We start from the raw sequence: 21,416 nt of genomic DNA, 5'->3' as shown, positions 1-21,416 counted from the left end.
GCTGGACTCCTGGATATTGCAGCTGCCTGTTGGCACATGGGCAGTGGCTGATGGAGACAGGCCCCCACCATGACCTTTTCTATCTCACCTGCTCCCTTCACTTCCCATTTCCCCAGTTGGGTGACTTTTGTAGAGCCTGAGCCCGTGTCCTGTACCCAGAGCGTTGAGCTCGAGCTGTGCTTGGTGTCGGTTGGATAAGCTGTGCAGTGGTGGTTGGTGTAGAAAAAGGAAAATTCACTCTGGATCAACCTCCTGGAAATGCTCAGGGACCATCAGCGACACTGGCTACTGCACCCAGGACCACTCAGCCCAGAGCCCATAAATAAAACTGACGCTGCTGCCAGGGCCGCTGCAGGTGTGCCCATTTGTTGCCTTCAAGGAACAATGCTGGGGCCATTTTGAACTTTATGATGCATTGGGCGAGGGTAGAATACCACCACTGTGGCCTCTAGTCATAATTTTTACTGTGTCTCATAAAGGATATGAGGAATTCGAGCACCACCAGCATGGGAAGGGTTAATAAAATCCTTATAGGCCACAAAAGCGGCTTTATTTTTCACTTCCTGGACACCGCATGTTATTTCAGATTACCCAGTTGTGACCCATTTAATATCTTTGGCACTAAAGTTGTAGTAAAAAATCAAGCTCAAGGCAGCTGGGAACCACAGGTCAGGAGTGAGGAAGTGTTTCAACAGAGCAAGCCAGGAACAGAGCCAGGAAATGGTGACTGCAAAGGAAAGCCAAGGGGTGACTCTTCAGGCATTCAAGAGACCAGAATTTGAAGATTGAGAAGATATGGATTAAAGCAAAAAATAGTGTTTTGAAAAGTAGTATCTGTGACTTGCTGGGTTGGAAATGCACGTAAGAAAAGATGGAATGGCTCAGGCCATCGGCCTCTGAGTTGCAACTGGGGACCGAGAAGTGAGGTGTCACTTACACAAAGTCTGAGGAAGGGCCTTCCAGGGGTTGATGGGACTGCAAGTCTCACCGTAGCCAAGAAATGCTGCAGAGCCAGGGCCCCGGGCTCAGGGGTGAGGCACAGTGATCTGGGGGGCTCGCCCAAGACAGTGCTGAGCTAAACAAGCGTCTTTTGGGGACTAGGACAAACAGGTTTCCCAAGGGCCCAGGGAGGAGAGGCTGACCTTGCCTTTGTTCTAAAGAAGTGGGATTACAAGTTCATGTATACAGGTCTTGAAGCGAAGCAAATGCTTCTTAGGTGAGGCAGGCACATTTGAGCAGAAACTGGCCTGGAACTTAGTGACAATGATGAGAGCTCAGACAGATGCACTGAGCACCGTGGGGACAGGGACAGCCCTTTATCTCACTGGCTGCACACCGGCTATGGGGCTGCAGGCTGCCCGTGCTGTTGGTGCTGGAGCACACAGGAGGCCTCTCCTAGTGGAGCAGCTCAGGACCTCCCCTGTCCTCATGGAGGATCAGGCATTGCCGGATGCTGGTAGCAGGCCTAGGTTCAGTGGTTTGGGACCCAGCCTGTGTGGGATTCACTGCTGGGCCTATGTTGCACCAGCTCTGCACCTTCGCTTGCTCTTCTCACCTGTGAAGCGGGCACTGCTGCATCCACCTCAAAAGACTGGCAGGGAGACCACAAAGGCCACCAGCTGCCGTCTGCCTGGAGTCCTCCCTTCCCTGGGCCACCCAGTTACTACCCCCTCCATAGAGCTCAATTCTCAGGTGCTCGCCCAGCTCCTTCTCCCTTTCAGTCTGGGCAGGTGGCATTATGGGTCATTATATACGTATCTCTGTGATTACTGACAAGTATACTGATTAATGCATTTCACCTCCACCATGCTAGAGGCTCCTTGGAGGCTCCCTGCACCTAGTAGGTCTATTTTCACCCAGCTCATTTCTCCAACACCCAGCACCATACCTAACATGTGGAGACACTCAGTGGAAATTGGTGGACTCTAAAAAGGGAAGACATTGAAAACGCTTTCCTCGTTGTCTGGAGCATACTCAGCATCTAGTAGGTGGTAGCCTGTAGATTGCTGCAGCATGCAAGAAAATACTTATGAGTAAAATGCCTCTAAAACCCTCTGTGTTAAACTACTTACTCAGCATCTAAGAGTCCTCACTATCTGCCTACTCCCCAGGAGTTTCCCAAAGGCAGGGACTCTGGTTCTCTGTGTCCTGGGATCTCCAGCACCCAGCACGATGTCAAGTGAAGAGCGTACTATAAATGTTTATTGCATTTAATTTACATGCAATTGAAATCTAAGGATCATTATTATCAACAGCATCTTTAAATGTATAAATTGATCATGGTTTATATAACCAAAGCGGAAAAGCTCCTTGTCTATAAAGCTGAGTACAGGTGGGATTGAGGGATACTCTTTTCCATCCTTCATGCCCTACTTCAACCAGAGACAGGGCCCGTGGTGTGGCTAAGATGTTTATGCAGCCCTGGAGCGAGTCATTTTAAGGGGCAGCGTGGGTCCCAGGAGAATCACTGGGGAAAAGCTCACAGGACAAGCAGATGCAAGTCCATGACCAAGGTCTCTACCAGGACCCTACAGAACTTCCATTACTTTCAGTTTGGAAGCCCTGGGAGGAAGGAGCTGTGCTGAGAGTAGATAGCACCTGTACTCACTGCTGTATGAGGTGTGTTAGTCAGATTTTTCATGTATTAGTTTCTTCCTCAAGAAATTTTTGGTGTATAAAAATTACAACCATAATTTAAGTGAGTGTAGTTTTAGACTGGGTACATAGAAAACTGATCCTTCAAGTATTAATAACAGCCTAAATGTCACTTCTTCCAGGAAGCCTTCCCTGACTACCTATTCCCCTTCACTATTCATAGCATGTCTTGGAACACTTGGTGGGCTTGTGACTATTAATTTACTATCTGCACCCCACTGAACAGTTGTCCCCCTATTGGCCTTAGTGAGCCCTGAGGGCTGGAATTGTGTCTGACAAACCTTATGCTATGTCCCTGTGCCCCTCATAGTGCCTGACATGTATACTAGACTCATAATAACCATTAGTCAAATTGTTGACTCTCAACCTCTGTTTTAGGCAATGGTGAAATTATCCCTCCAAAAGTTTTCCTTTACTTTGCATTAATTTTCAAAGAAAGCAGCATATAACCAATGTATTAAAGTACTTCACATTCATAACAGAAAGAACTTCTACAAGTGACCATTCACTCTATGCTTGAACAATCCGAGAAACATAAATTCACTAACCCAGGGAGCACAGCTCTGCCTTTGGCCAGCTGTGACTGCTACAAGTTCTTACATTTATTGCACCAAAACGGACCTATCTGGATCCAGCGTCTCTCCTCCAACCTCTTAACCCTTTGGCCAAATGACAGTCCTCCCAGGATTTGACAACAGACGACTTTCCTTGGTTTACTATTTTCCAGGAAACACTGAACATCCCAAGTCCTTGTTATTATATCTCCTGTCATCATCTCCTGCCCCCCTAACTCTGGTCATGCCCAGTGGCAGCACCAGAGGCGTCATCTGACCGGGCACAGGCACAGTGAAGCTGTCCCCTCCTTATCTGGAATATTCTTCTTCTCCCATAGCTGGCAATTACACAGGTTGCCTTGGTTGCCATATTTTCTGATTCCCAGGGACTACTGCTTCTCCTCTAAAGGACCCAAGGCCACCTTTAACATCCCTTCGAGCATATTGTCTGGGGACCTCCAGCAGATTCGTCTGCAGTTTGCTGCCTCCCTTTATTCCCTTCCTTGGAAGGCAGCCTGCCCTTCAGAGTCTGTTCCTGTGGTGGCCATCTCCTGTCCACAGGTTCTCTTGTTGCCCCTCCTGTTCACGGTTTCTCTGGTGGCCCCTCGTGTCCACGGTTTCTCTGGTGGCTCCCTCCTGTCTACGGTTTCTCTGGTGGCCCCTCCTGCCCACGGTTCCTCTGGTGACTCCCTCCTGTCCATGGTTCCTCTGGTGCCTCCCTCCTGTCCACGGTTTCTCTAGTGGCCCCTCCTGTCCACTTTCCCTGGTGGCCCCTCCTGCCCATGGTTCCTCTGGTGGCCCCTCCTGCCCATGGTTCCTCTGGTGGCCCCTCCTGCTCATGGTTCCTCTGGTGGCCCCTCCTGTCCACAGTTTCTCTGGTACCTCCCTCCTGTCCACCGTTTCTCTGTTGGCCTCTGCTGTCCACAGTTTCTCCGGTGCCTCCATCCTGTCCACAGTTTCTCTTGTCCCTCCCTCCTGTCCATGGTACCTCACAGGTCTCTGACTGGGTTTCAGCACCATGGCAAGCTCTGTCACACCCTGAAAGGTAACCAGGAAACACAGACTCTGACACAGAAGGTGCACACCCCTAGCCCCTCTCCTCTCTTGGGCTTCCCACCCCTAGTTCACCCTGAGGACTGTTATCCTTGAGAGGTATAAGACAGAACAAGGGGCTCTCCTGTGTCCCCACACCTCCTCCTATTCACCAACATGAAGGGCCCGCTCCTTCTCCCAGCTACCTCTCCGTTGTTAAACCTTTCATGTAATTCACCTCCAGAACTTTCAGTCACCTTCACTCATTCTGGTCTTTAGCCTCTAACAGCACTTCTTCATACCAAGTCCACTCTCTTATATTAGTCCTTGTTGCTCTTGCATCCACTGGATTTGGGGTATCTGACCCCCAAGGTGAGCTCCCCAGCAAGCACCCAGCGCAATCTCACTGGCTCCTGTCAGCTCTTCACTCCTTCCTCACCTCACAGAGGCTGCAGTGGGACTCTGAAATGCCCCATCCTCCTACACCACCAGTCTCCCTGGAGCAAGCCATGGCATCCTGCCCACTCTTTCATGAAGGCTTCTGACAACTTCTTCCTAAACCAGGCTGCAACTCTGAGCCTATACAGCCCTCTCAGACTTCCTACAAACCCACAGGTGCTACAGTAATTCTTGGCCAAAGTTTTCTTCTCTTACATTTGACCAAACAATTTCTGTGCATTGTCAAGTCAATAACTTGCCAGAAGGTCTTCGTCAAGGCATATGAGATTTTCAGCAGGTGCCTGGAAATATCGAAATCCTGTCTTATTAGGTGTTTTCAGAGACTATGTGGAGGTCATGCATTACAGAAAAATGACCTTGAACTTGGAGATAACACAGGCGAGGCCAAATCCCAGCCCTTCTTGTTACCAGCTATGTAACAGGGCTTGAATTTCTTGACCTTCACTAAGGAAATAAAAACCTTACCTTGGTAGAATGTTGTACAATTTTATCAAATAAAACAGTCTGTCCAAACTATACATCGGAATGACCAAGATAGGGAGGCTTTTTAAAAGCACAGGTTTCTGGGCACCATTCCCCAGAGACTCTGGTTTAGTAGGTCTGAAAGCAGAATTATCAAAAAGCCCCAAGGTGTTTCCAATGTGCCCACAGATTTGGGGCCACAGAAGTCACATTTGAAAATGCCCAGCACATTTTCCTGATGGGAGGATGAAACTGAAAATTGAGATATAAATATAACTAGGAAGAATGCACCATTGACCAAATAAAAAAGTTCTTAGGAGTAAATCACAAACAGAAATGTATGCATGGACATCCATGATCTGAAAAGTGGCGAGTATGACTGGGGAGAGTCTGGGAAGGCCACGGACAGGAGGGTGAGGATGGGCTTTGTAACGGGTCCCCCAGCACATTGGAGGGAGTCAGTGGTAGTTTCTACAGACAGGGAGTAAATGCAGCATCAGAGAGGATTTATAAGTCACACCGGGAGATTGTTGAACAAGGCGACGTCACTGAGATAGGGGCTGAGCTAAAAGAACCTACAGAGCGTGGATGTGGAGGTGCCCAGTGACCACCAAGAGGGGACTGTCCCCACCCTACCCAGGTCCACCATATGCCTTGGATTGGTGTAAAGGACTGCAGTCATGGACACTCATATGCCTCTCCAGGCTGCCCGTCAACTCCCAGATAAAAGCCTCCAGTGAAGATGGCTGTATCTTCATTGGCCCCGTCAGTTCTAGAAACTTCCATGTTGCCTAGGCACAGGCATCAACCACCACAACTACCTACTTCCTCCAGGAAGCTACTTAGCAAGTGTCTCTGCATCTTGTGGCACCTGGCATTCCTCCTCATCCTTCTAAACATCTCTGCAGAAGGTCTGGCTTTCTCTCTGTGGGACAAGACTCATAGGTGTGTGCCGTTTCGTTGATAAAAAATTTCCTCTCCTCATTTGTCTTCTATTGAATCCCATTCTTCCCCTTGTCAATTTTTTTTCCAACTCTTTCTATTTCATGTTTTTCCACCTCTAATCTTCTTGACCCCAAATATGCTTTTTCCTTCTAACTGCAATATTCATTGTCAGCTTCTATTAGGCTTCATTCTCTGAGAAGTTACAGTATTCAAAAGCAGTCTTTAAGCCGCATATTTTTTCTTCAATTCCAGAAAATCTCTTGCATTTATGTTTAACTCTGGACAGAGAAGTCCCCTAAACTGCCATACTCACCCTTAGTGTGACAAAGTGATTGGCCCCATTCCCAAGACTCAGAGGTCCATGTATTTGTGGTTTATTTGTTCATCTATTAAACATTCATGTACTATTTGTCTACTATGAGCCAGGCACTGTGCTAGCACTAGGTTTAAAAGACTGGGTATGGCCAGCATGGCCTCTGCCCTCCTGGAGCTTAAAGTCCAGCAGGGAACAGATTCAGATTATCCATGGAAGACTTACTTGTGTGGTGAGCACCACCAAGGCGGACCCTGAGGAGGGTGGAAATATGTAGGCACCGTCTCTGTCTATTGTCTTGGGGCCTCTTTTTTTCATCCCCAGCCAACACCAGCTGTCAACCACCCACCTGCAATCAACAACTGCCCAAACTCTTTTGATATAAGAACCATGTATTGACATTCTCATCCTTGCTTGAAACCTGAAAACCACCAGATACAAAATGTCACAGATTCAGTGATAACATTTCACACAAAGTAGGTGCTGCTGTTATAATTAGCTGTGGTTGAAAAATAATTCCTACAACCAAGGATTTGGCACTAAATGATTTCAAAAAATAGAATTGAAAAAATATGTTTGGTAATCAAGATTCTGGAATTTGAGATTGGTTTGTATGGGATTATCTTGTTTTTACCACACTCTATTTGGGGAGGAAAGGATCTGATATGGCTTGAAGTTCTGCTGGTTTTCAAATGCCAGGGATTTTGGGGGGGCCCAGGGGTACTATCCAAACCATAGTTCATTGTACTGTCCTATACAATGAGTGCTTACAGTGGCCATGGTCCGCTCCACTAGCCTGAGCTTCCACCACTGGAATTTGCCTTCTGAGATCTCCCCCAGTCGGCTGATCTGTGCTTCCTCCATCACCCCTCCCTGAACTCGGCTGGCTTGTTGCCCCGTGTCCCTCGCAGCGTGAATAATGAGTGTGGGATGTCACTTCCCCTCTGATGGCCAACTCTGCCAGAAAGCTGGGAACATTGCATTGAGAAATCACTTTGAGTGTAATTTTTCTTTCTTTCCGTCTTTTTGTTTTGTTTTGTTTTGGTTTTTAATTCCTACTTGTGAACTTTCAAAGGCAGAGGAAAAAAACTCACGTCTCTATCTCTTCTTTTTTGAAAAACAAAACCCAAAAGACTCCTGGGATTCTGCTCAGAGAACCAAAGATGTTTCCCCTCAGCTGAACTCGGCCACCATCATTGATATCCACCCTTCCTCCACCTACAGCATCCGCATGTACGCCAAGAACCGGATTGGCAAGAGCGAGCCCAGCAACGAGCTCACCATCACGGCGGATGAGGCAGGTACGTGGGACCGGGCGGAACCTTGCTCCAGAGGAGCCCGGGAGCTAACTCTTGAGGGCTCAGATGCTTAAATGCAGAAGCAGACCTTTGCCCGTGCTAGGCGGAGGTCTTTGATGCGTGCTCTCCGTAGTTCTGTGCCCTATAAAAAACGCAGACAGCGCTCTGCATCTTACTTTGAAGGCACTGCTCTTCAAATAGGATTTAGTTCAAGTTTCCTATTTCCAAGACTTAAAAGAAAGACGTATGAGGCTAACAATCTGGTGAGATTCAAAGAATCATGCCGTTTTACAATTCCTTTGTTTGGACACATGGAATCCAGGTTGACAGGAGAACCGTGAGTGTGTTTCTTTCCTGAGACCCTGTGAAGTCCAGTGTGGGAGGAAGCAGTAATGCTTAACTAGGAATCTGCAAGCATGCTTACTGTGCGGGAGATGTGGGAAGGGGAACAGATTATTTTATTGACTAGAAATGTCAATATTTAAAAATAGTGTTTTTGCTCTTTTTTCTATTACAAATAACATTGTATTTAGTGTTGCAAATTCAGAAGATAGAGATAAGCATTGTGGAGAAGGCAAAACAGCTTCCATCATTTTCCCACCGAGAGCTAACTCAGGAACAGGCAGTGATAACTGGCTAAATAATTTCATCACCCACACAGGCACATGCACACAGGCACGCACCACTGTATTCACACCCCTTAACACACTGTGAGCCACTCATGTTTCCTGGGGGTGAAATTAACAGGTGTGCAGAGAACTGAGCAATGAGGCAATGGTCCATGAATACTGATTGTCAACCCGCCTCCTGGCAGGAGGAGAGGAAGCCACTGCGCTTGGGTTTAATCCACAAGGATTGCATGCCTGGCCCATTTATTGGAGGGAAAGGGTGTCCAGCTCCCAAACCTACCTCTTCTTTTCCTGCCCACCATCAGAGCAATCAGCCACTCCCTACTGCAGGGAAGATGGCAGCTTAGTCTCAGGTCCCTGTTTCTCCATCACCAAGATTAAGGTGATTGCCACACCCAGATGGCTAACAGAAGACCGGAGGTTTGTTCCAACTTTCAAGAGAGGTTGATCTTGGCTTCCTTCCCACCACCTCATCTCTGCTACCCTCGTTAACAGCATCCCAAATATGAATGGAGCTTATGTATCTCTCAAGTACTTTTCTACAATTTGTAATGATATCTCTCACCATGTGTTTAGCAAATCTCGTATTGCCAAATGGGTCAATTATTTTCAAGTTTTCTTTAGTATAAACACCACTACAATGAACATCCTGGTGGTATGTCTTTTGCTATCTCCAAGATCATTTTCTTAGATTAAATCCTAAGAAGTCGGATGGCTGGATCAATCAAATGCAACATTTTCACCCTTCTGATATCTGTAATCAATGTTGTCTTCAAGAGAATAGGTTAAAATGTACAACTCTTCCTGAACTGCAGAGGAATGCTCATTTTTCAATGCTGGAAGACATCAGTTCTTGAAAATTGTTTTCAAGAGTGAGTGACAGAAGATCTTTAGGCTGAAGTGCCTGAGCGTGGGCCATTTCTGAGACTTGGATTCTCTGTGTGATTTCTCATCTGCAAAATGGACATTATGGTGCCTTTCTGCTCCTTAGACATATCTGATCACTGAAAAAAACTAAAGCTCTGAAAATACTTGTCTCAGAAATAAGTGGGAAATAAGTGTTAATCTGCTTCTGCAAAAATAGAATTGTATTTAATTATGTATGTAAACAACCCACTAACTTCTTCAGATCCCTGAGATTTCATTATGCTGGGTACTTAGGGAGAATAAGCTGTCCCCATCCTTCAGCCCAAAATGTCATCTCTGACTTCCTGCTCAATCTTCTCCTTCTCTCTCAAGCCGTTTTCTAATCCCGCCCCATCCCAGCCACCTCCTCGAGAAAACAGCATTTTTCCGGTAGTGCATTTTGCACCTGCTTTTCTGATTGCCATTATTAATGCTGCTGTTGTTGCTTTTTTCTTCGTTTCCTCTGTGACCTCCGCTGTGGCTGGCAGTTGCCATGGCAGCAGCTCTCTCCCTGCCAGAAGGCCAGGTGAACAGCCTCCGGGGTGCTGGTCTGCAGGGCAGCTGCCTGGCATGTCTGCAGACAGATGCAGATGCTGCCTCTTTGGCTCCCAGGCTGGCCTTTTATATTGTATCTGGGTGTCCTGGCTATGGCAGCCCCACACAGCCCCTCTCCTTTAATATTCAGAGGAGCTAAGGGGAAGGAAAGGAAAGGAGCAGGTTCTAGAAATGAAAAGCTACAGCAGAGAACTTGTCTTTGTCTTGGTTCATAGGTTTGCATGACTGAAATGTAAAAGTCAATTTCCCATGTGTGACTTACCTAGAATGGGGTGCTCTGGCCAAAGGCATCCTCATTAGAGTATTCAGCAGGGGCTGTAGACACTGCTGCCCCTTCCCAGCAGGCAAACCCAAAGGCACATCTTTTTAGGAGCTGTAGCTGTCTTGAGGTGACCTTGTCCCACTGTTCCCTTACTCCTCATATGGGAGCCTCCGGAAGCTGTCGGCCCACTCACTTTTACTGTAATCTAGTACCCAAGTCTTGGGCACACGAGGATGCCCCCTGATGCTACTACTTTGCAACGACACTCAGTGACTCCCCAGAGCCCAATGCCTAGCACTCACCTGCCTTTGCATGCTCCCACACCTCTATTGTTGTGCTTCTTCCCCTGTCTTGAAGGCACTACAAGTTCCATGTCTCCTTTTCTGTGCTCTTCCTTGAAAAGTCAAGTTCAAGGATGCCTTCCTCCCTGGTGCAATGCCTTTTTCCATCTCCCAGGTATAGTTAGGGACTCCTCAGCTCAGGACAGAGGAGGGATTTTGCTGACGGCAGCCTTTGAGGTATATCATCATGTCTTCATGGACCCTGCTGTCCATGATGATATCCCATCTGATGTGGAGGGGCTGTGGCCCCCTCCACATCAGGGGGCATATGCGCTCACAGTTCTGTCCCTTGTGTGTGTCTGACATAAGGGAGATGAACGTATGAGATGAACATTTATAAACATTACCCACAGTATTGCCTTTAGAATGGGTGTCACAATGAGCAGACCATGTGTGTGTGCGTGCGTGTGTGTGTGAAGAAAATATATCCTGGATTAAACCCACAGTGAAATTCTGAAGGGTGCCTTGGTCTGAATGTTCATGCCTTCCCTTTCAAATGAATATCCTGAAACCTAATTCCTAATGCAATAATCTTAAGAAGTGGGGCCTTTACGAAGTGAGGGTGGACCCGTCATTAATAGCATCAGTATGCCCTTATACAATCGGCCCCAGGCCCAATAAGATCACTTACCCCTTCTGCCCCGGGAGGACATGGGAAGAAGGCACCATCTATGAACCAGAAGAATGAGCCCTGACCAGACACCAAATCTGGCATCTTGATCTTGGAATTCTCAGCCTCTAGAAATAATTTTCTGTAAGAAATAAACTTCTGAGCCAGGCGCGGTAGTTCATGCCTGTAATCCCAGCACTTTGGGAGGCTGAGGCAGGGGGATCACTTGAGGTCAGGAGTTCGAGACCAGCCTGACCAACATGGCGAAACTCCATCTCTACTAAAAATACAAAAAAAAAATTAGCCATGCATTGTGGCACATGCCTGTAATCCCAGCTACTTGGGAGGCTAAGGCAGGAGAATCGCTTGAACCCTGGAGGCAGAGGTTGCAGTGAGCCGAGGTCGTGCCACTGCACTCCAGCCTGGGCAACAGAGTGAGACTCCTTGTCAAAAAAAGAAACAGAAATAAATAAACTTCTGTTGTGTATAAGTCATGCAGTTTAGTGTACTTTGTTATAGCAGCCCCAAAAGACTAAGACAAGGACTTCATGCAGAAAAGTAGAGACAGGTGAAAGATAGGACAGGAAGGCTGAGAGGAAAGCAGATGGGGGAAGAATACAGCCCCCATCCGAGCTCCAGTGACCACCCATGAAATGGCTGCATCTGGAGCTTGAGGTGCCCTCCCCCCATCCTGATGGAATAGGGCATGTCCCAGGCCATAAGCTGCAGCCCATGATAGACCAGGCCTGTGGATGTGAGTCTGCTTAGTGTTGTGCAAAACTTTTAAATTCGATGTTAATTTTTAAAATCTGGAAATTTCAGCTGAAAATCTAAATTTTGAGTTCCTCTTGAGTTCCTGCTTGGCAGCAATGAGCTGGAGTTAAGCATGGAGTGGCCACCCCAGAGGCTGACCATACCCCCTCAGTGAGCCAAAGTTCCCATCCTCCATTCATTGAAGGATCAGCAAACTACAGTCGGTGAGCCAAATTTCACCTACAGACCTTGAGCTAAGCATAGTTTTTACATCTTTAAAAAAAAAAAAAAAGAATAACATAAAGCCCAAAATTTGTACTATCTGAATCTTTACAGAAATGTTTATGGATCTCTGATGAAGTCTGGCCACCATGGGAATTTGAGTTTTAGATTTCTGCTGTATCTACTGCAAAGCTTAGTGAGGAAGGAATTGCTGCCATTGGCATAGTGTCCCTACCTAATATTGGGAAATCACATTGCTCCCACCCCAGACTACTCAGTTTATTTGCATGTGTTGCATGTGAAAGTACATAAAGCATTATCATACCACTTTAATACACTCGACCTCAGAGAATAGCCATGAAGCCAAGACCACACCATTCAGCACAGTCTTCACGGCTTCCCCAACCACCCCTAGCACCAGCAGCCCCCACAACAAAGGAGCAGTCAAGAGAGTAAGTGACACAGTCAGAGTTAATGAGATAAGCTGTTAATGGACCCAAAGTGTGTCTCTTTGACACGGATCAGCCACGTGACACGTGACATTCACAGCTAACCCTTGCTACAGACCTACTTCCCCATTAGCAGCTGTCCCCTGCAGGTCATGAGTCACTTAGTGCCTTGTGACCAAGTTTGGGGTGGCTGCCCCCTTCATTATTTTCACTATAAATCTGTGCATAGAACATGCAGCTTCAATTAGTGGGCACTCATTGAAACACCACTGAATTTGACAGACCATCAGAGAATGGAGGGTGTGGATTATGGAAGGGTCACGATGCAGAGTCGCTGGGTTTCCAATGAATCTGGCACTGAGTTAAGTCCTTGCCCCATCTTTCCTCCCATTCCAGGGCAGCAGCTGTGATCTGGAAGAAGAGTTTCCTATGTGCTGAGCTGGGGTGGAGGGGAGAGGATGGAATGAGGGCAGAGGGAATAAAAGTCAGGAGCATGTGAAACAAACACAAGGCTAGCTGTGCTCATTAGCGCACAGGGCGGCATCAATGTGTTCTTCAGTAAAAGTCAAATGCACAGCGTTCACTCAGCGAGAAGAGCCGAGCACACCCCGTGCCCAACCAGGCCCTCAGCGATCTGCTTCTATAGATTTTTGTCATTCTCCTCCATCCTGGGTTTGAAGAAACTTTGGAAATTAAACCTAAAGAAAGTTACCAGCCTTCCTGCTATCCCTCATACACATTGTGTATACCCCTGTCTGCTATCCTGAAATGTTCTGGAACAGTTCTGGAATGTTCTGAAATGTTCTTCGTCTCTTCCCTTACCACTTTCAAATATTATTCTCCAAGAATCTGATCCTGGCCACCCTATTAAAATTCAACTCCCTGCTCACTCCACTGGGTCCCCTGCCTCCCTTGCCACTCTCCTTCTAACAGTCGCTTGTATTACCACCCAGTGTACCGTATAAGTTGTTGATTTATTTTGCTTATGGTCTGTTTTGATCCCATCCCACCAGGGCAGGTGGAGTTGCTTGTTCTGCTCACTCACTGCCGTATCCCAGGCACCTAGATTGGTGTTTAGCACATAGGATGTGCTAATTAAATAAGTAGGTTAAATAAATGAGCCATTTATTTAATAAGCAGTTATTACATGACTTCAGCCTTTCCCCATCTGGACACCAGCTATTCTTTGTCGTGTTTTGATTTTTACTAAATACTGTCTTGGTTCCCTTTGTCCAACACAGAGCATGCCTCTCACCCACCCACCCAACTCCGGTAGAAGACAAACGTGTGTTTGTAGAATTATGCAGCTGCTCCTCACTCCTTTTTAAAAATTTATATATTTTTTTCTACTTTTGTATCCCAGTCTTTGCCTAGTTTAGGACCTGGCACATGCAAGGCAAATCTCCCAATCAGAACCAGAGGCAAAAATGTGGGAATGGTTCTCACTGGGGTGATTGAGCCCATATCAATTAATGATGAGGCCCCAAGATGCTGGCTAAAGCCAAGACATTGAGACAGGGAGGAGAGTATTTTGGAGCAGAATGGAGCAGCGAGGCTTGAGTCTCAGCTCTGGGAGGGACACAAGAGCTGCTGGGCAGTGGGAGGCTGTCCAGCTGGGGAGGGATAGGAGCAGAGACAACGTAGCCAGGAAGGATAAGGATGGGGAAGCAAAGCGGAGATCCATGCATTTGGCAATCAGGAGGCGCCTGTCATCCCTGTGTTTTCAGCCACACAGAATGAATCGTCCTGACTTTTACCTTTGCAAACATAATAGAAATTATAAAGACAGTCTTTGCTTATTACTGCTTTACAGATTGAAGAGTTTTGGCTTTCATAGAAATGCAGAGTTTGTTTTGGAAAATCACTTGTTTTTTGTGAGATGGAGTCTTGCTCTGTTGCTCAGACTGGAGTGCAATGGCACAATCTCAGCTCACTGCAACCTCCGCCTCCTGGATTCAAGTGGTTATCCTGCTTCAGCCTCCCCAGTAGCTGGGATTATGGGCATGCACAACTGCACCCAGCAAATTTGTGTATTTTTAGTAGAGAGCATGTTTCACCGTGTTGGCCAGGCTGGTCTCGAGCTCCTGACCTCAGGTGATCTGCCCACTTTGGCTTCCAAAGTGGGGAAGCCAATTCTGCTTTTTCTATATATTACATTTGAAACCACGTAAGTAAATTCTTCAATCTCCAATGTCAACACAATTTTCAAATTTAGTTAAATAAATGGATATACCTACTTTTTGACCCTTAATACATTTTGCATTGGGAACTCAATCGGCTTTGGATTGTAATTTTATAGGCATCATTGGCAATGAGATGATAACCTATGAAAAAATTACAACTCAGGAGTTATACAGAAAGCAATAAAATTTTTAAAGAAGGCAAATTTTTTATAATTAAAAAAAATTTTTAAGTAATGTTTTGGAAACATAGTAGAAAATTTAGTGCCCTTTGTAAAACACAAGCAAACAAAAAACCTTCCTAATGATATTGGACACAGCCCTATTGTGTGTTTGTATAAATTAAATCATTTTGGTTTGTCTGGGCTGTTTTCATCACTTTTTAAGAGGAGGGATCCAAATGCTTTCACTTCAGGAACAGGCAGAACAATAAATACATTACTGACAAATCATGGCAGCATTGGTAGGCTAAGTAATAAAGCTGTTACATTCTTAAAAACAGTCAAGTCTGTCCTGGATACAAGAACTGTATCACCTCTCCTCTTCAGTGGGGACCTTCATAAAATACCAGACCTGGGCCTGGCATGGTGGCTCACACCTGTAATCCCAGCACTTTGGGAGGCTGAGGCAGGTGGATCACTTGAGGCCAGGAGTTCGAGACCAGCCTGGGCAACATGGTGAAACCCCATCTCTACTAAAAATGCAAAAGTCAGCCAGGCGTGGTGGCATACGCCTGTAATCACACCTACTTGGGAGATTGAAGCAGGAGAATCGCTTGAGCCTGGGCGGTAGAGATTGCAGTGAGCCGAGATCGTGCCACTGCATTCTAGCCTGGGCAACAGAGTGAGACCCTGTCTCAAGAAAAATAAAATAAAATAAATACCAGACCAGATTGGAAAAGTAAGTTATTCCCAATTCATGATTACATTATGAAATGTATGCTATCTGATAGAATTGGGGACATTCTTGTAAACACTGTGCTGGCACCTTTGGTTTAATTATGAATGTATCTCAACTGGAAAATCAAGGCTGCAGCTCTTGTCTGCCATCTTCCTGAGAGGACCACACCAAAGGCCACACCCCAGGGAGCCCAGAGGATTCAGGATGAGACAGTGGCCCTGACATTGCCTCCAATTCCTAACAAACTGGCTTCTTGTTAAATTCAGTTAAGTGTAACTAAATTAAAGTAACCCAGCCTCAGTATAGCTGTCAGACTCAAAAATCATTTTTCAAGGATTTTTATGGAAAACCGTGTGCTTTTCAATGAGCACAGAATTATCTGGGTATGAGGGAAATCCATTCTGTGAGTTTTTATTGAATTTGATGTCCGAAGTTTCCTGCCTAAGAGCTTGACCCCATGTGCAAGAAATTGGGTGCAGAGGCTTAACAATAATCACCATTAGCTGGAAGCCATTCTCTCCCTCGGCTCCTGTTCTGGACTTTAACTTCAGTTCTAGCAGAGCCTTTGCACTTTGGGAATTAATAGATCTGAGAGGCTGTAGCACTCCAGACTGCCAGCTGTCCCCGGACCTGCTGAGGAGAGGGAGGCATGCTCAGCATTTCAGCGTCTACAAATTGCTTTACCCGTTCAAAGCAAGGACTCACTCTGGGCTCAGTTCCTGGTGCCATGTAGAGTCTGCTGGGTGACCAGAGACATGCAAAGATAGACACGCAAACATATACGCACACTACAGGGACAGGTCCCCAGGCCTAGGCGGGTATCAGCTGCAGCGGGAGGCTCACAGGCACGGGTGGCAAACCCTGATGGAGGGAGAAGAAAGCTCCAGGGAAAAGGCTTGGCTCTACCCAGGGGTCCTATGTGTTTTGGACATGGCTGGGACACAGGGTGCATAGGGAGTGCGCAGAACCAAAGCATGGAGAGGACGGTGAGGTGCTATCTGGGAGCAGAAAATTACACAATTACACAATTCACAGTCACACAGTGTGAATTGTGCTCTGGGGCCATGTCCCTTTTAAAAGAGTATAATAGAGACCAGACTTAATGTTTAGGAACTAAATAGAAACCATCACCAGGCATAGAAGTGGGGTGGGAGTGGGGCATCAGAGTGAGAGATAGGGATCCCCATAAGGACAATGGTGGAGAAAGCATAGGACAGGGGCCATTTGGATCAGCTGTCAGGGACAGCATCAGCAAATGTGTGAATGAGGGGTGCAGGGAACAAGCAGCCCAGAGGCCTAACCCCCACCTCCTCTCTCTCTCCGGTTCTTGTCTTTTAACACCTTTGTTTTAATGATGAGTACATCTTAACTGGAAAATCGAGGCTGCAATGTCCCCATTTCCTTTCAAACTCATATTTCTAAACCATAACAAACCCTGTATGCTGGAGAATCGGCTTCATTTCTTGGCATTCTTTTTTTTTTTTTCGAGACGGGGTCTCGCTCTGTCGCCCAGGCTGGAGTACAGTGGCACGATCTCGGCTCACTGCAAGCTCCGTCTCCCGGGTTCACACCATTCTCCTGCCTCAGCCTCCCAAGTAGCTGGGACTACAGGCGCCCGCCATCACGCCCGGCTAATTTTTTGTACATTTAGTAGAGACGGGGTTTCACCATGTTAGCCAGGATCGTCTTGATCTCCTGACCTCGTGATCCACCCGCCTCAGCCTCCCAAAGTGCTGGGATTACAGGCGTGAGCCACCGCGCCCGCCCATTTCTTGGCATTCTTATAGCATCATTCTCTCCCAGTCCTGCCAGCCCCGACCTGCAGAATCAGCTTCCTGCTTGGTCCTCAGCGCGAGGATGGAGCTGTGGAGTCCCATTATCCTCTTGGAGTAGCAATCCCTGCGTCTTAGAGCACTGACTCCTGGGGAGGGGCACCTTGATAGAGTGCCTTAGTGCCCTAAGACACAGGGTGCACCCTTTTCTATAGAGCATGGCCATTTTCTGAGACTTTGTTTTGTTCCTAAAGCCCATTACTCTCTCCTTCATGTTCCCATTCTGATTTCCTGCTTGGCTTATTGTCATATTGTTGAGAAAAGCAACAATCAGGTTTCAGCCTGCTTCTTTCAACCAGTAAGTTTACCTAAGGCCTCCCGTCCCTCTGCCCTCCTCCCATCCCAGAGGTATTTGTTCCTTTGCCCCACTCACTCCATAGCCTGTATCTTCTGCCCTCTTCAGTTTCTGCCAGGACACTCATTATTCTTTCAAGTTTACCTTTTGTTGTTAAATTTCTCCCATTTGCTTCCCTCTATTTAAAAACACTTAGTGATAATTATATTATGATTATGATTTCTTACATTTACTGAACACATTGTTTTCATAACAACCCTATGATGCAAATTCTATTGGCCCATTATATATAGAGAGAAATGGAGTCACAGACAAGCTAAGTAACCTGCAGAAAAAGCACACAGCTAACAAGTGATAGAACCAGAATGTGAACTTGGACAGAAAAAACTCAAATGGCCCATCAACTTAGCAACTACATCATGCTACTACTCAGAACTTCCCCTTCCTTTATAAAAAAGGAAGTGAGCTTTCCCTTGATCATGCCCTTCCCCAATCTACCCTTTATAAGGTATCTTTACTTTTCCTATTACTTCCAAACTCTCCAAAATGAGTTCATATCCACTACTTCAGCTTTCATATCTCCTATGTGCCATACAACCTTTTGCAAATGTCCACAAAACTGGCTTTCCGTAGTTCTGCAGTGATCTAAAAATTGTCAATCCAAAAACATTTTTTAATCTAAAGAACTCTTTCCCTCTGATCTCTATGTCATCGTTTGCTTCTGCTTCTCAGAAGACACCTGTTTTCCTGCTGCCTTGCATTGCAACCTTCTTTCAGTGTGTGTATCTCATAGCTCTGATTACATTCTGAACTCTTGGTTGGCAAAATGTTTTACATCTCTTAGTTCTACACCATGTACCTAGTACATAGCACATTTCCAACACATACCAATCAGCTCTAACTGGGATGTAATTGGAATTGTCTCTCACTGGCTCCCTGTAATTCGGATCGTCTCTCATTGGCCCCCTGTAATTGGGATTGTTTCTCATTGGCCCACTGACTTATTGCACACTCAGCGGAAATAGGTTGCTTTAAACTGCATACTTTGTTTTTCTCCTTAACATTGCTTCAGCGCTCTGTGGCTAGAGCCCCTGGTTCACAAGGGTTTTTTTGTTGCTTTTTGTTCGTTTGTTTGTTTGTTTGTGTTTTGAGATGGAGTCTCACTCTGTCGCCCAGGCTGGAGTGCAGTGGCGCAATCTCGGCTTACTGCAACCTCTGCCTCCCGGGTTCAAGCAATTCTCCTGCCTCAGCCTCCCGAGTAGCTGGGAATACAGGCGCATGCCACCACACCCAGCTAATTTTTTGTATTTTTAGTAGAGTTGGGGTTTCATCGTGTTAGCCAGGATGGTCTCAATCTCCTGATCTCATGATTGCCCACGTCAGCCTCCCAAAGTGCTGGGATTACAGACGTGAGCCACCACACCTGGCCATAAGGGTTTTTAATTGAAGAACAAAAGCCATGAAAGACACCCAAAGGCAGAAGAATCTTGATTATTTTTGCCCGAAGTCATTCTAATCAATTGAGAAACCCCAATACCACATCACTCAGCAAAGCTTCCAGCGGGGAGAGAAGGACCTTCAATACACACCATAGACAGCATTTTATAAGGGAAATTTTGTTTTGCAACTTTCTGTTGTACCCCTGGTTGAAAATTGGGATTGATTCACGAGGTTGTCAAAGACATGGTAAGAAGGAATACCATGATAGGTCCCCAAGATTCATGTTTCCGAAGAGCAAATAAACAAAGGCCAAGAGCTGGACACAGTAATTCTACAAAACTGACATTTCCCATGGCCGCTAAAAACTTCTTCCTCTGTGCCAAACATGGGGATGGGATGTCTTCGGGGACCACCTTTGGCTGTGTAGGCTTCGATCTGCTCCGGAACGCTTCTCTAACCTGCCTGTGGGTTTTTGCTCCTTACAGCTCCTGACGGTCCACCTCAGGAAGTCCACCTGGAGCCTATATCATCTCAGAGCATCAGGGTCACATGGAAGGTAAACTCAGCAAACACTTGTATTCTCTGTGCTTTCCCCCCAGCGTGAGCCCTTCACTCCTATTCAGTGTTACGACACCAAGACTCTGGAATTTTACAAAACTTTTATTTTTTCAAAATTAAGTTGAAAGCCCTTTTCTTAAAATGCAGTATTTGTATCCACATTTTGAATACTTTTACAGCAAATTCTGTGTCTCAGAGGATAAAGTGGTTACATCTTTTTTTTTTTTCTTCCTTGAATCTTGATCAAGGTCTAAGTAGTGGTCTCTACAGAAATAGTGAAATTGATGTCCCTGACTGCATGCTCTCATTTCATCCCAGCAAAAATGTTTTCAAATTGCTTTGTTTAAATGGCAAAGCATGCAGTGGCAGACAGTCCACCGAGGTGGCAGAAAACAGGCCAAGTCCCCACCGTGCCACTAACTAGATGTATTCTCAAGAAGGCCCCTAAATTTTCTTGCCAGTGAAGTGAGCTGTTGAATCAACTGACTCCCAGGGCAGTGCTACCCCATGTGTGGCCCATAGAGGCAGACTGGCTGCTGGTTACTTTAGTGTTTGTTGTAAGTAGCTGGGAGAGAAAGAAAGCTTGAGCCACAGTGTAAACAATTGCATCACTAAGCACATCGTTTCATTCAACAGCCATGGTTTCCATAGCAAATTTTCTCAAGTAAGGAAGCAGTGTTGATTCTGGAGCAAGCTCATCACCACTACCACTGTGCCATGACCTTCAAGTCAGTAGCATGGCCCTGACCTGGTGGGCCATGGCGTTAGTCATCCTCCTGAATGTGCTCTTGGAGATGACTGTCTTAGGCCAAATTCCATTTCATCCAGAACATTATTTATCGAATCAAAAGTTCTGTAACTATCCCAGCATTAACTATCCCAGCTCTGAATTTCTCTCATTGCATATGATTTTTTTTTTATCTCTTTCCTCACCCTTTTTTTTCTGTGGCGTCACTGGGAGAAGAGGGCAGCCAACAACCACAGTGAGGTCTTCACATCACACACCTCTTCTAACCATTGCATCTTCTAACATTGCATATGAGATGACATGTTTGTTGGATTGTTTGTTTGTTTTCCTTCTAGTATGGGTTCTTTCATAAGATGACCAGCCTCTGTAACAAAAATGGATTTTCATTGTTGGGGCGGATACCACCTTTGGTATTACATGCGTTAATGCAGCGAGCCCCTTTGTGTCAGCGTTTCTCAACCACAGCCAATGAGTTGTGTTTCCAGCGGGCAGCGTGATATGACTGTTTAGCTGCACAGAAAGTGCAGGCTGAGGAGTGTGGGAGGCGGTGTCACTGGTCTTTGTGAGCACATCCACCACCTGCGAGCATCACACACATTGTAGAATAAAGACACTCAGCAAGCCATAACCCCACACGCGTTCCCGCCACTCTACAAATGGAATGCTGACTCACTCTGTCTTGAATTGAAGACTGTGAAGTTTTACCCACTAGCTTTACACATTCTCTTGTGTTTTGCCCTGAAAAAGACCAGGTATTAACTGTGGCCTCAAAAGCTTTTTGGGTCTTTTGGGTCCTGCATGAGAGAGGTGTCTGTCCACAGAGGATCTAGCTCTTATACTAAAAATGGAAACTTCGGAGGCTTTAAAAGGCATTGTATCCTTTCTCTCTCTGTAGAAAGCAGCCACAAAAGTTAGTGCATTGCAGTTAAATTTCTTTTTAGTGCCAAAGGATGAACATGTTGTGGGACTATTAAAAGGAAGCCTGGCTTTCATTCGATTGTGAATCGACTGTTAATGC

The 21,416-nt window shown here is 46.1% G+C and overlaps 1 protein-coding gene across 1 annotated transcript in view; it reads left to right on the top strand.

Moving 5' to 3' along the window:
- DSCAM (DS cell adhesion molecule) overlaps positions 1-21,416 on the top strand; it is a 799,693-nt gene that overhangs the window by 646,336 nt on the left and 131,941 nt on the right. Inside the window, exons 15-16 of the mRNA XM_030806202.1 lie at positions 7,554-7,721; positions 19,578-19,648. Of these exons, the coding sequence (XP_030662062.1) occupies positions 7,554-7,721; positions 19,578-19,648 (239 nt within the window). The remainder of the gene's footprint in view (positions 1-7,553; positions 7,722-19,577; positions 19,649-21,416) is intronic.

Source organism: Nomascus leucogenys, chromosome 25 (assembly GCF_006542625.1).
Source record: "Nomascus leucogenys isolate Asia chromosome 25, Asia_NLE_v1, whole genome shotgun sequence".
Classification (NCBI taxonomy): domain Eukaryota; kingdom Metazoa; phylum Chordata; class Mammalia; order Primates; family Hylobatidae; genus Nomascus; species Nomascus leucogenys.
This window is presented reverse-complemented; position numbering and strand designations above follow the sequence as displayed.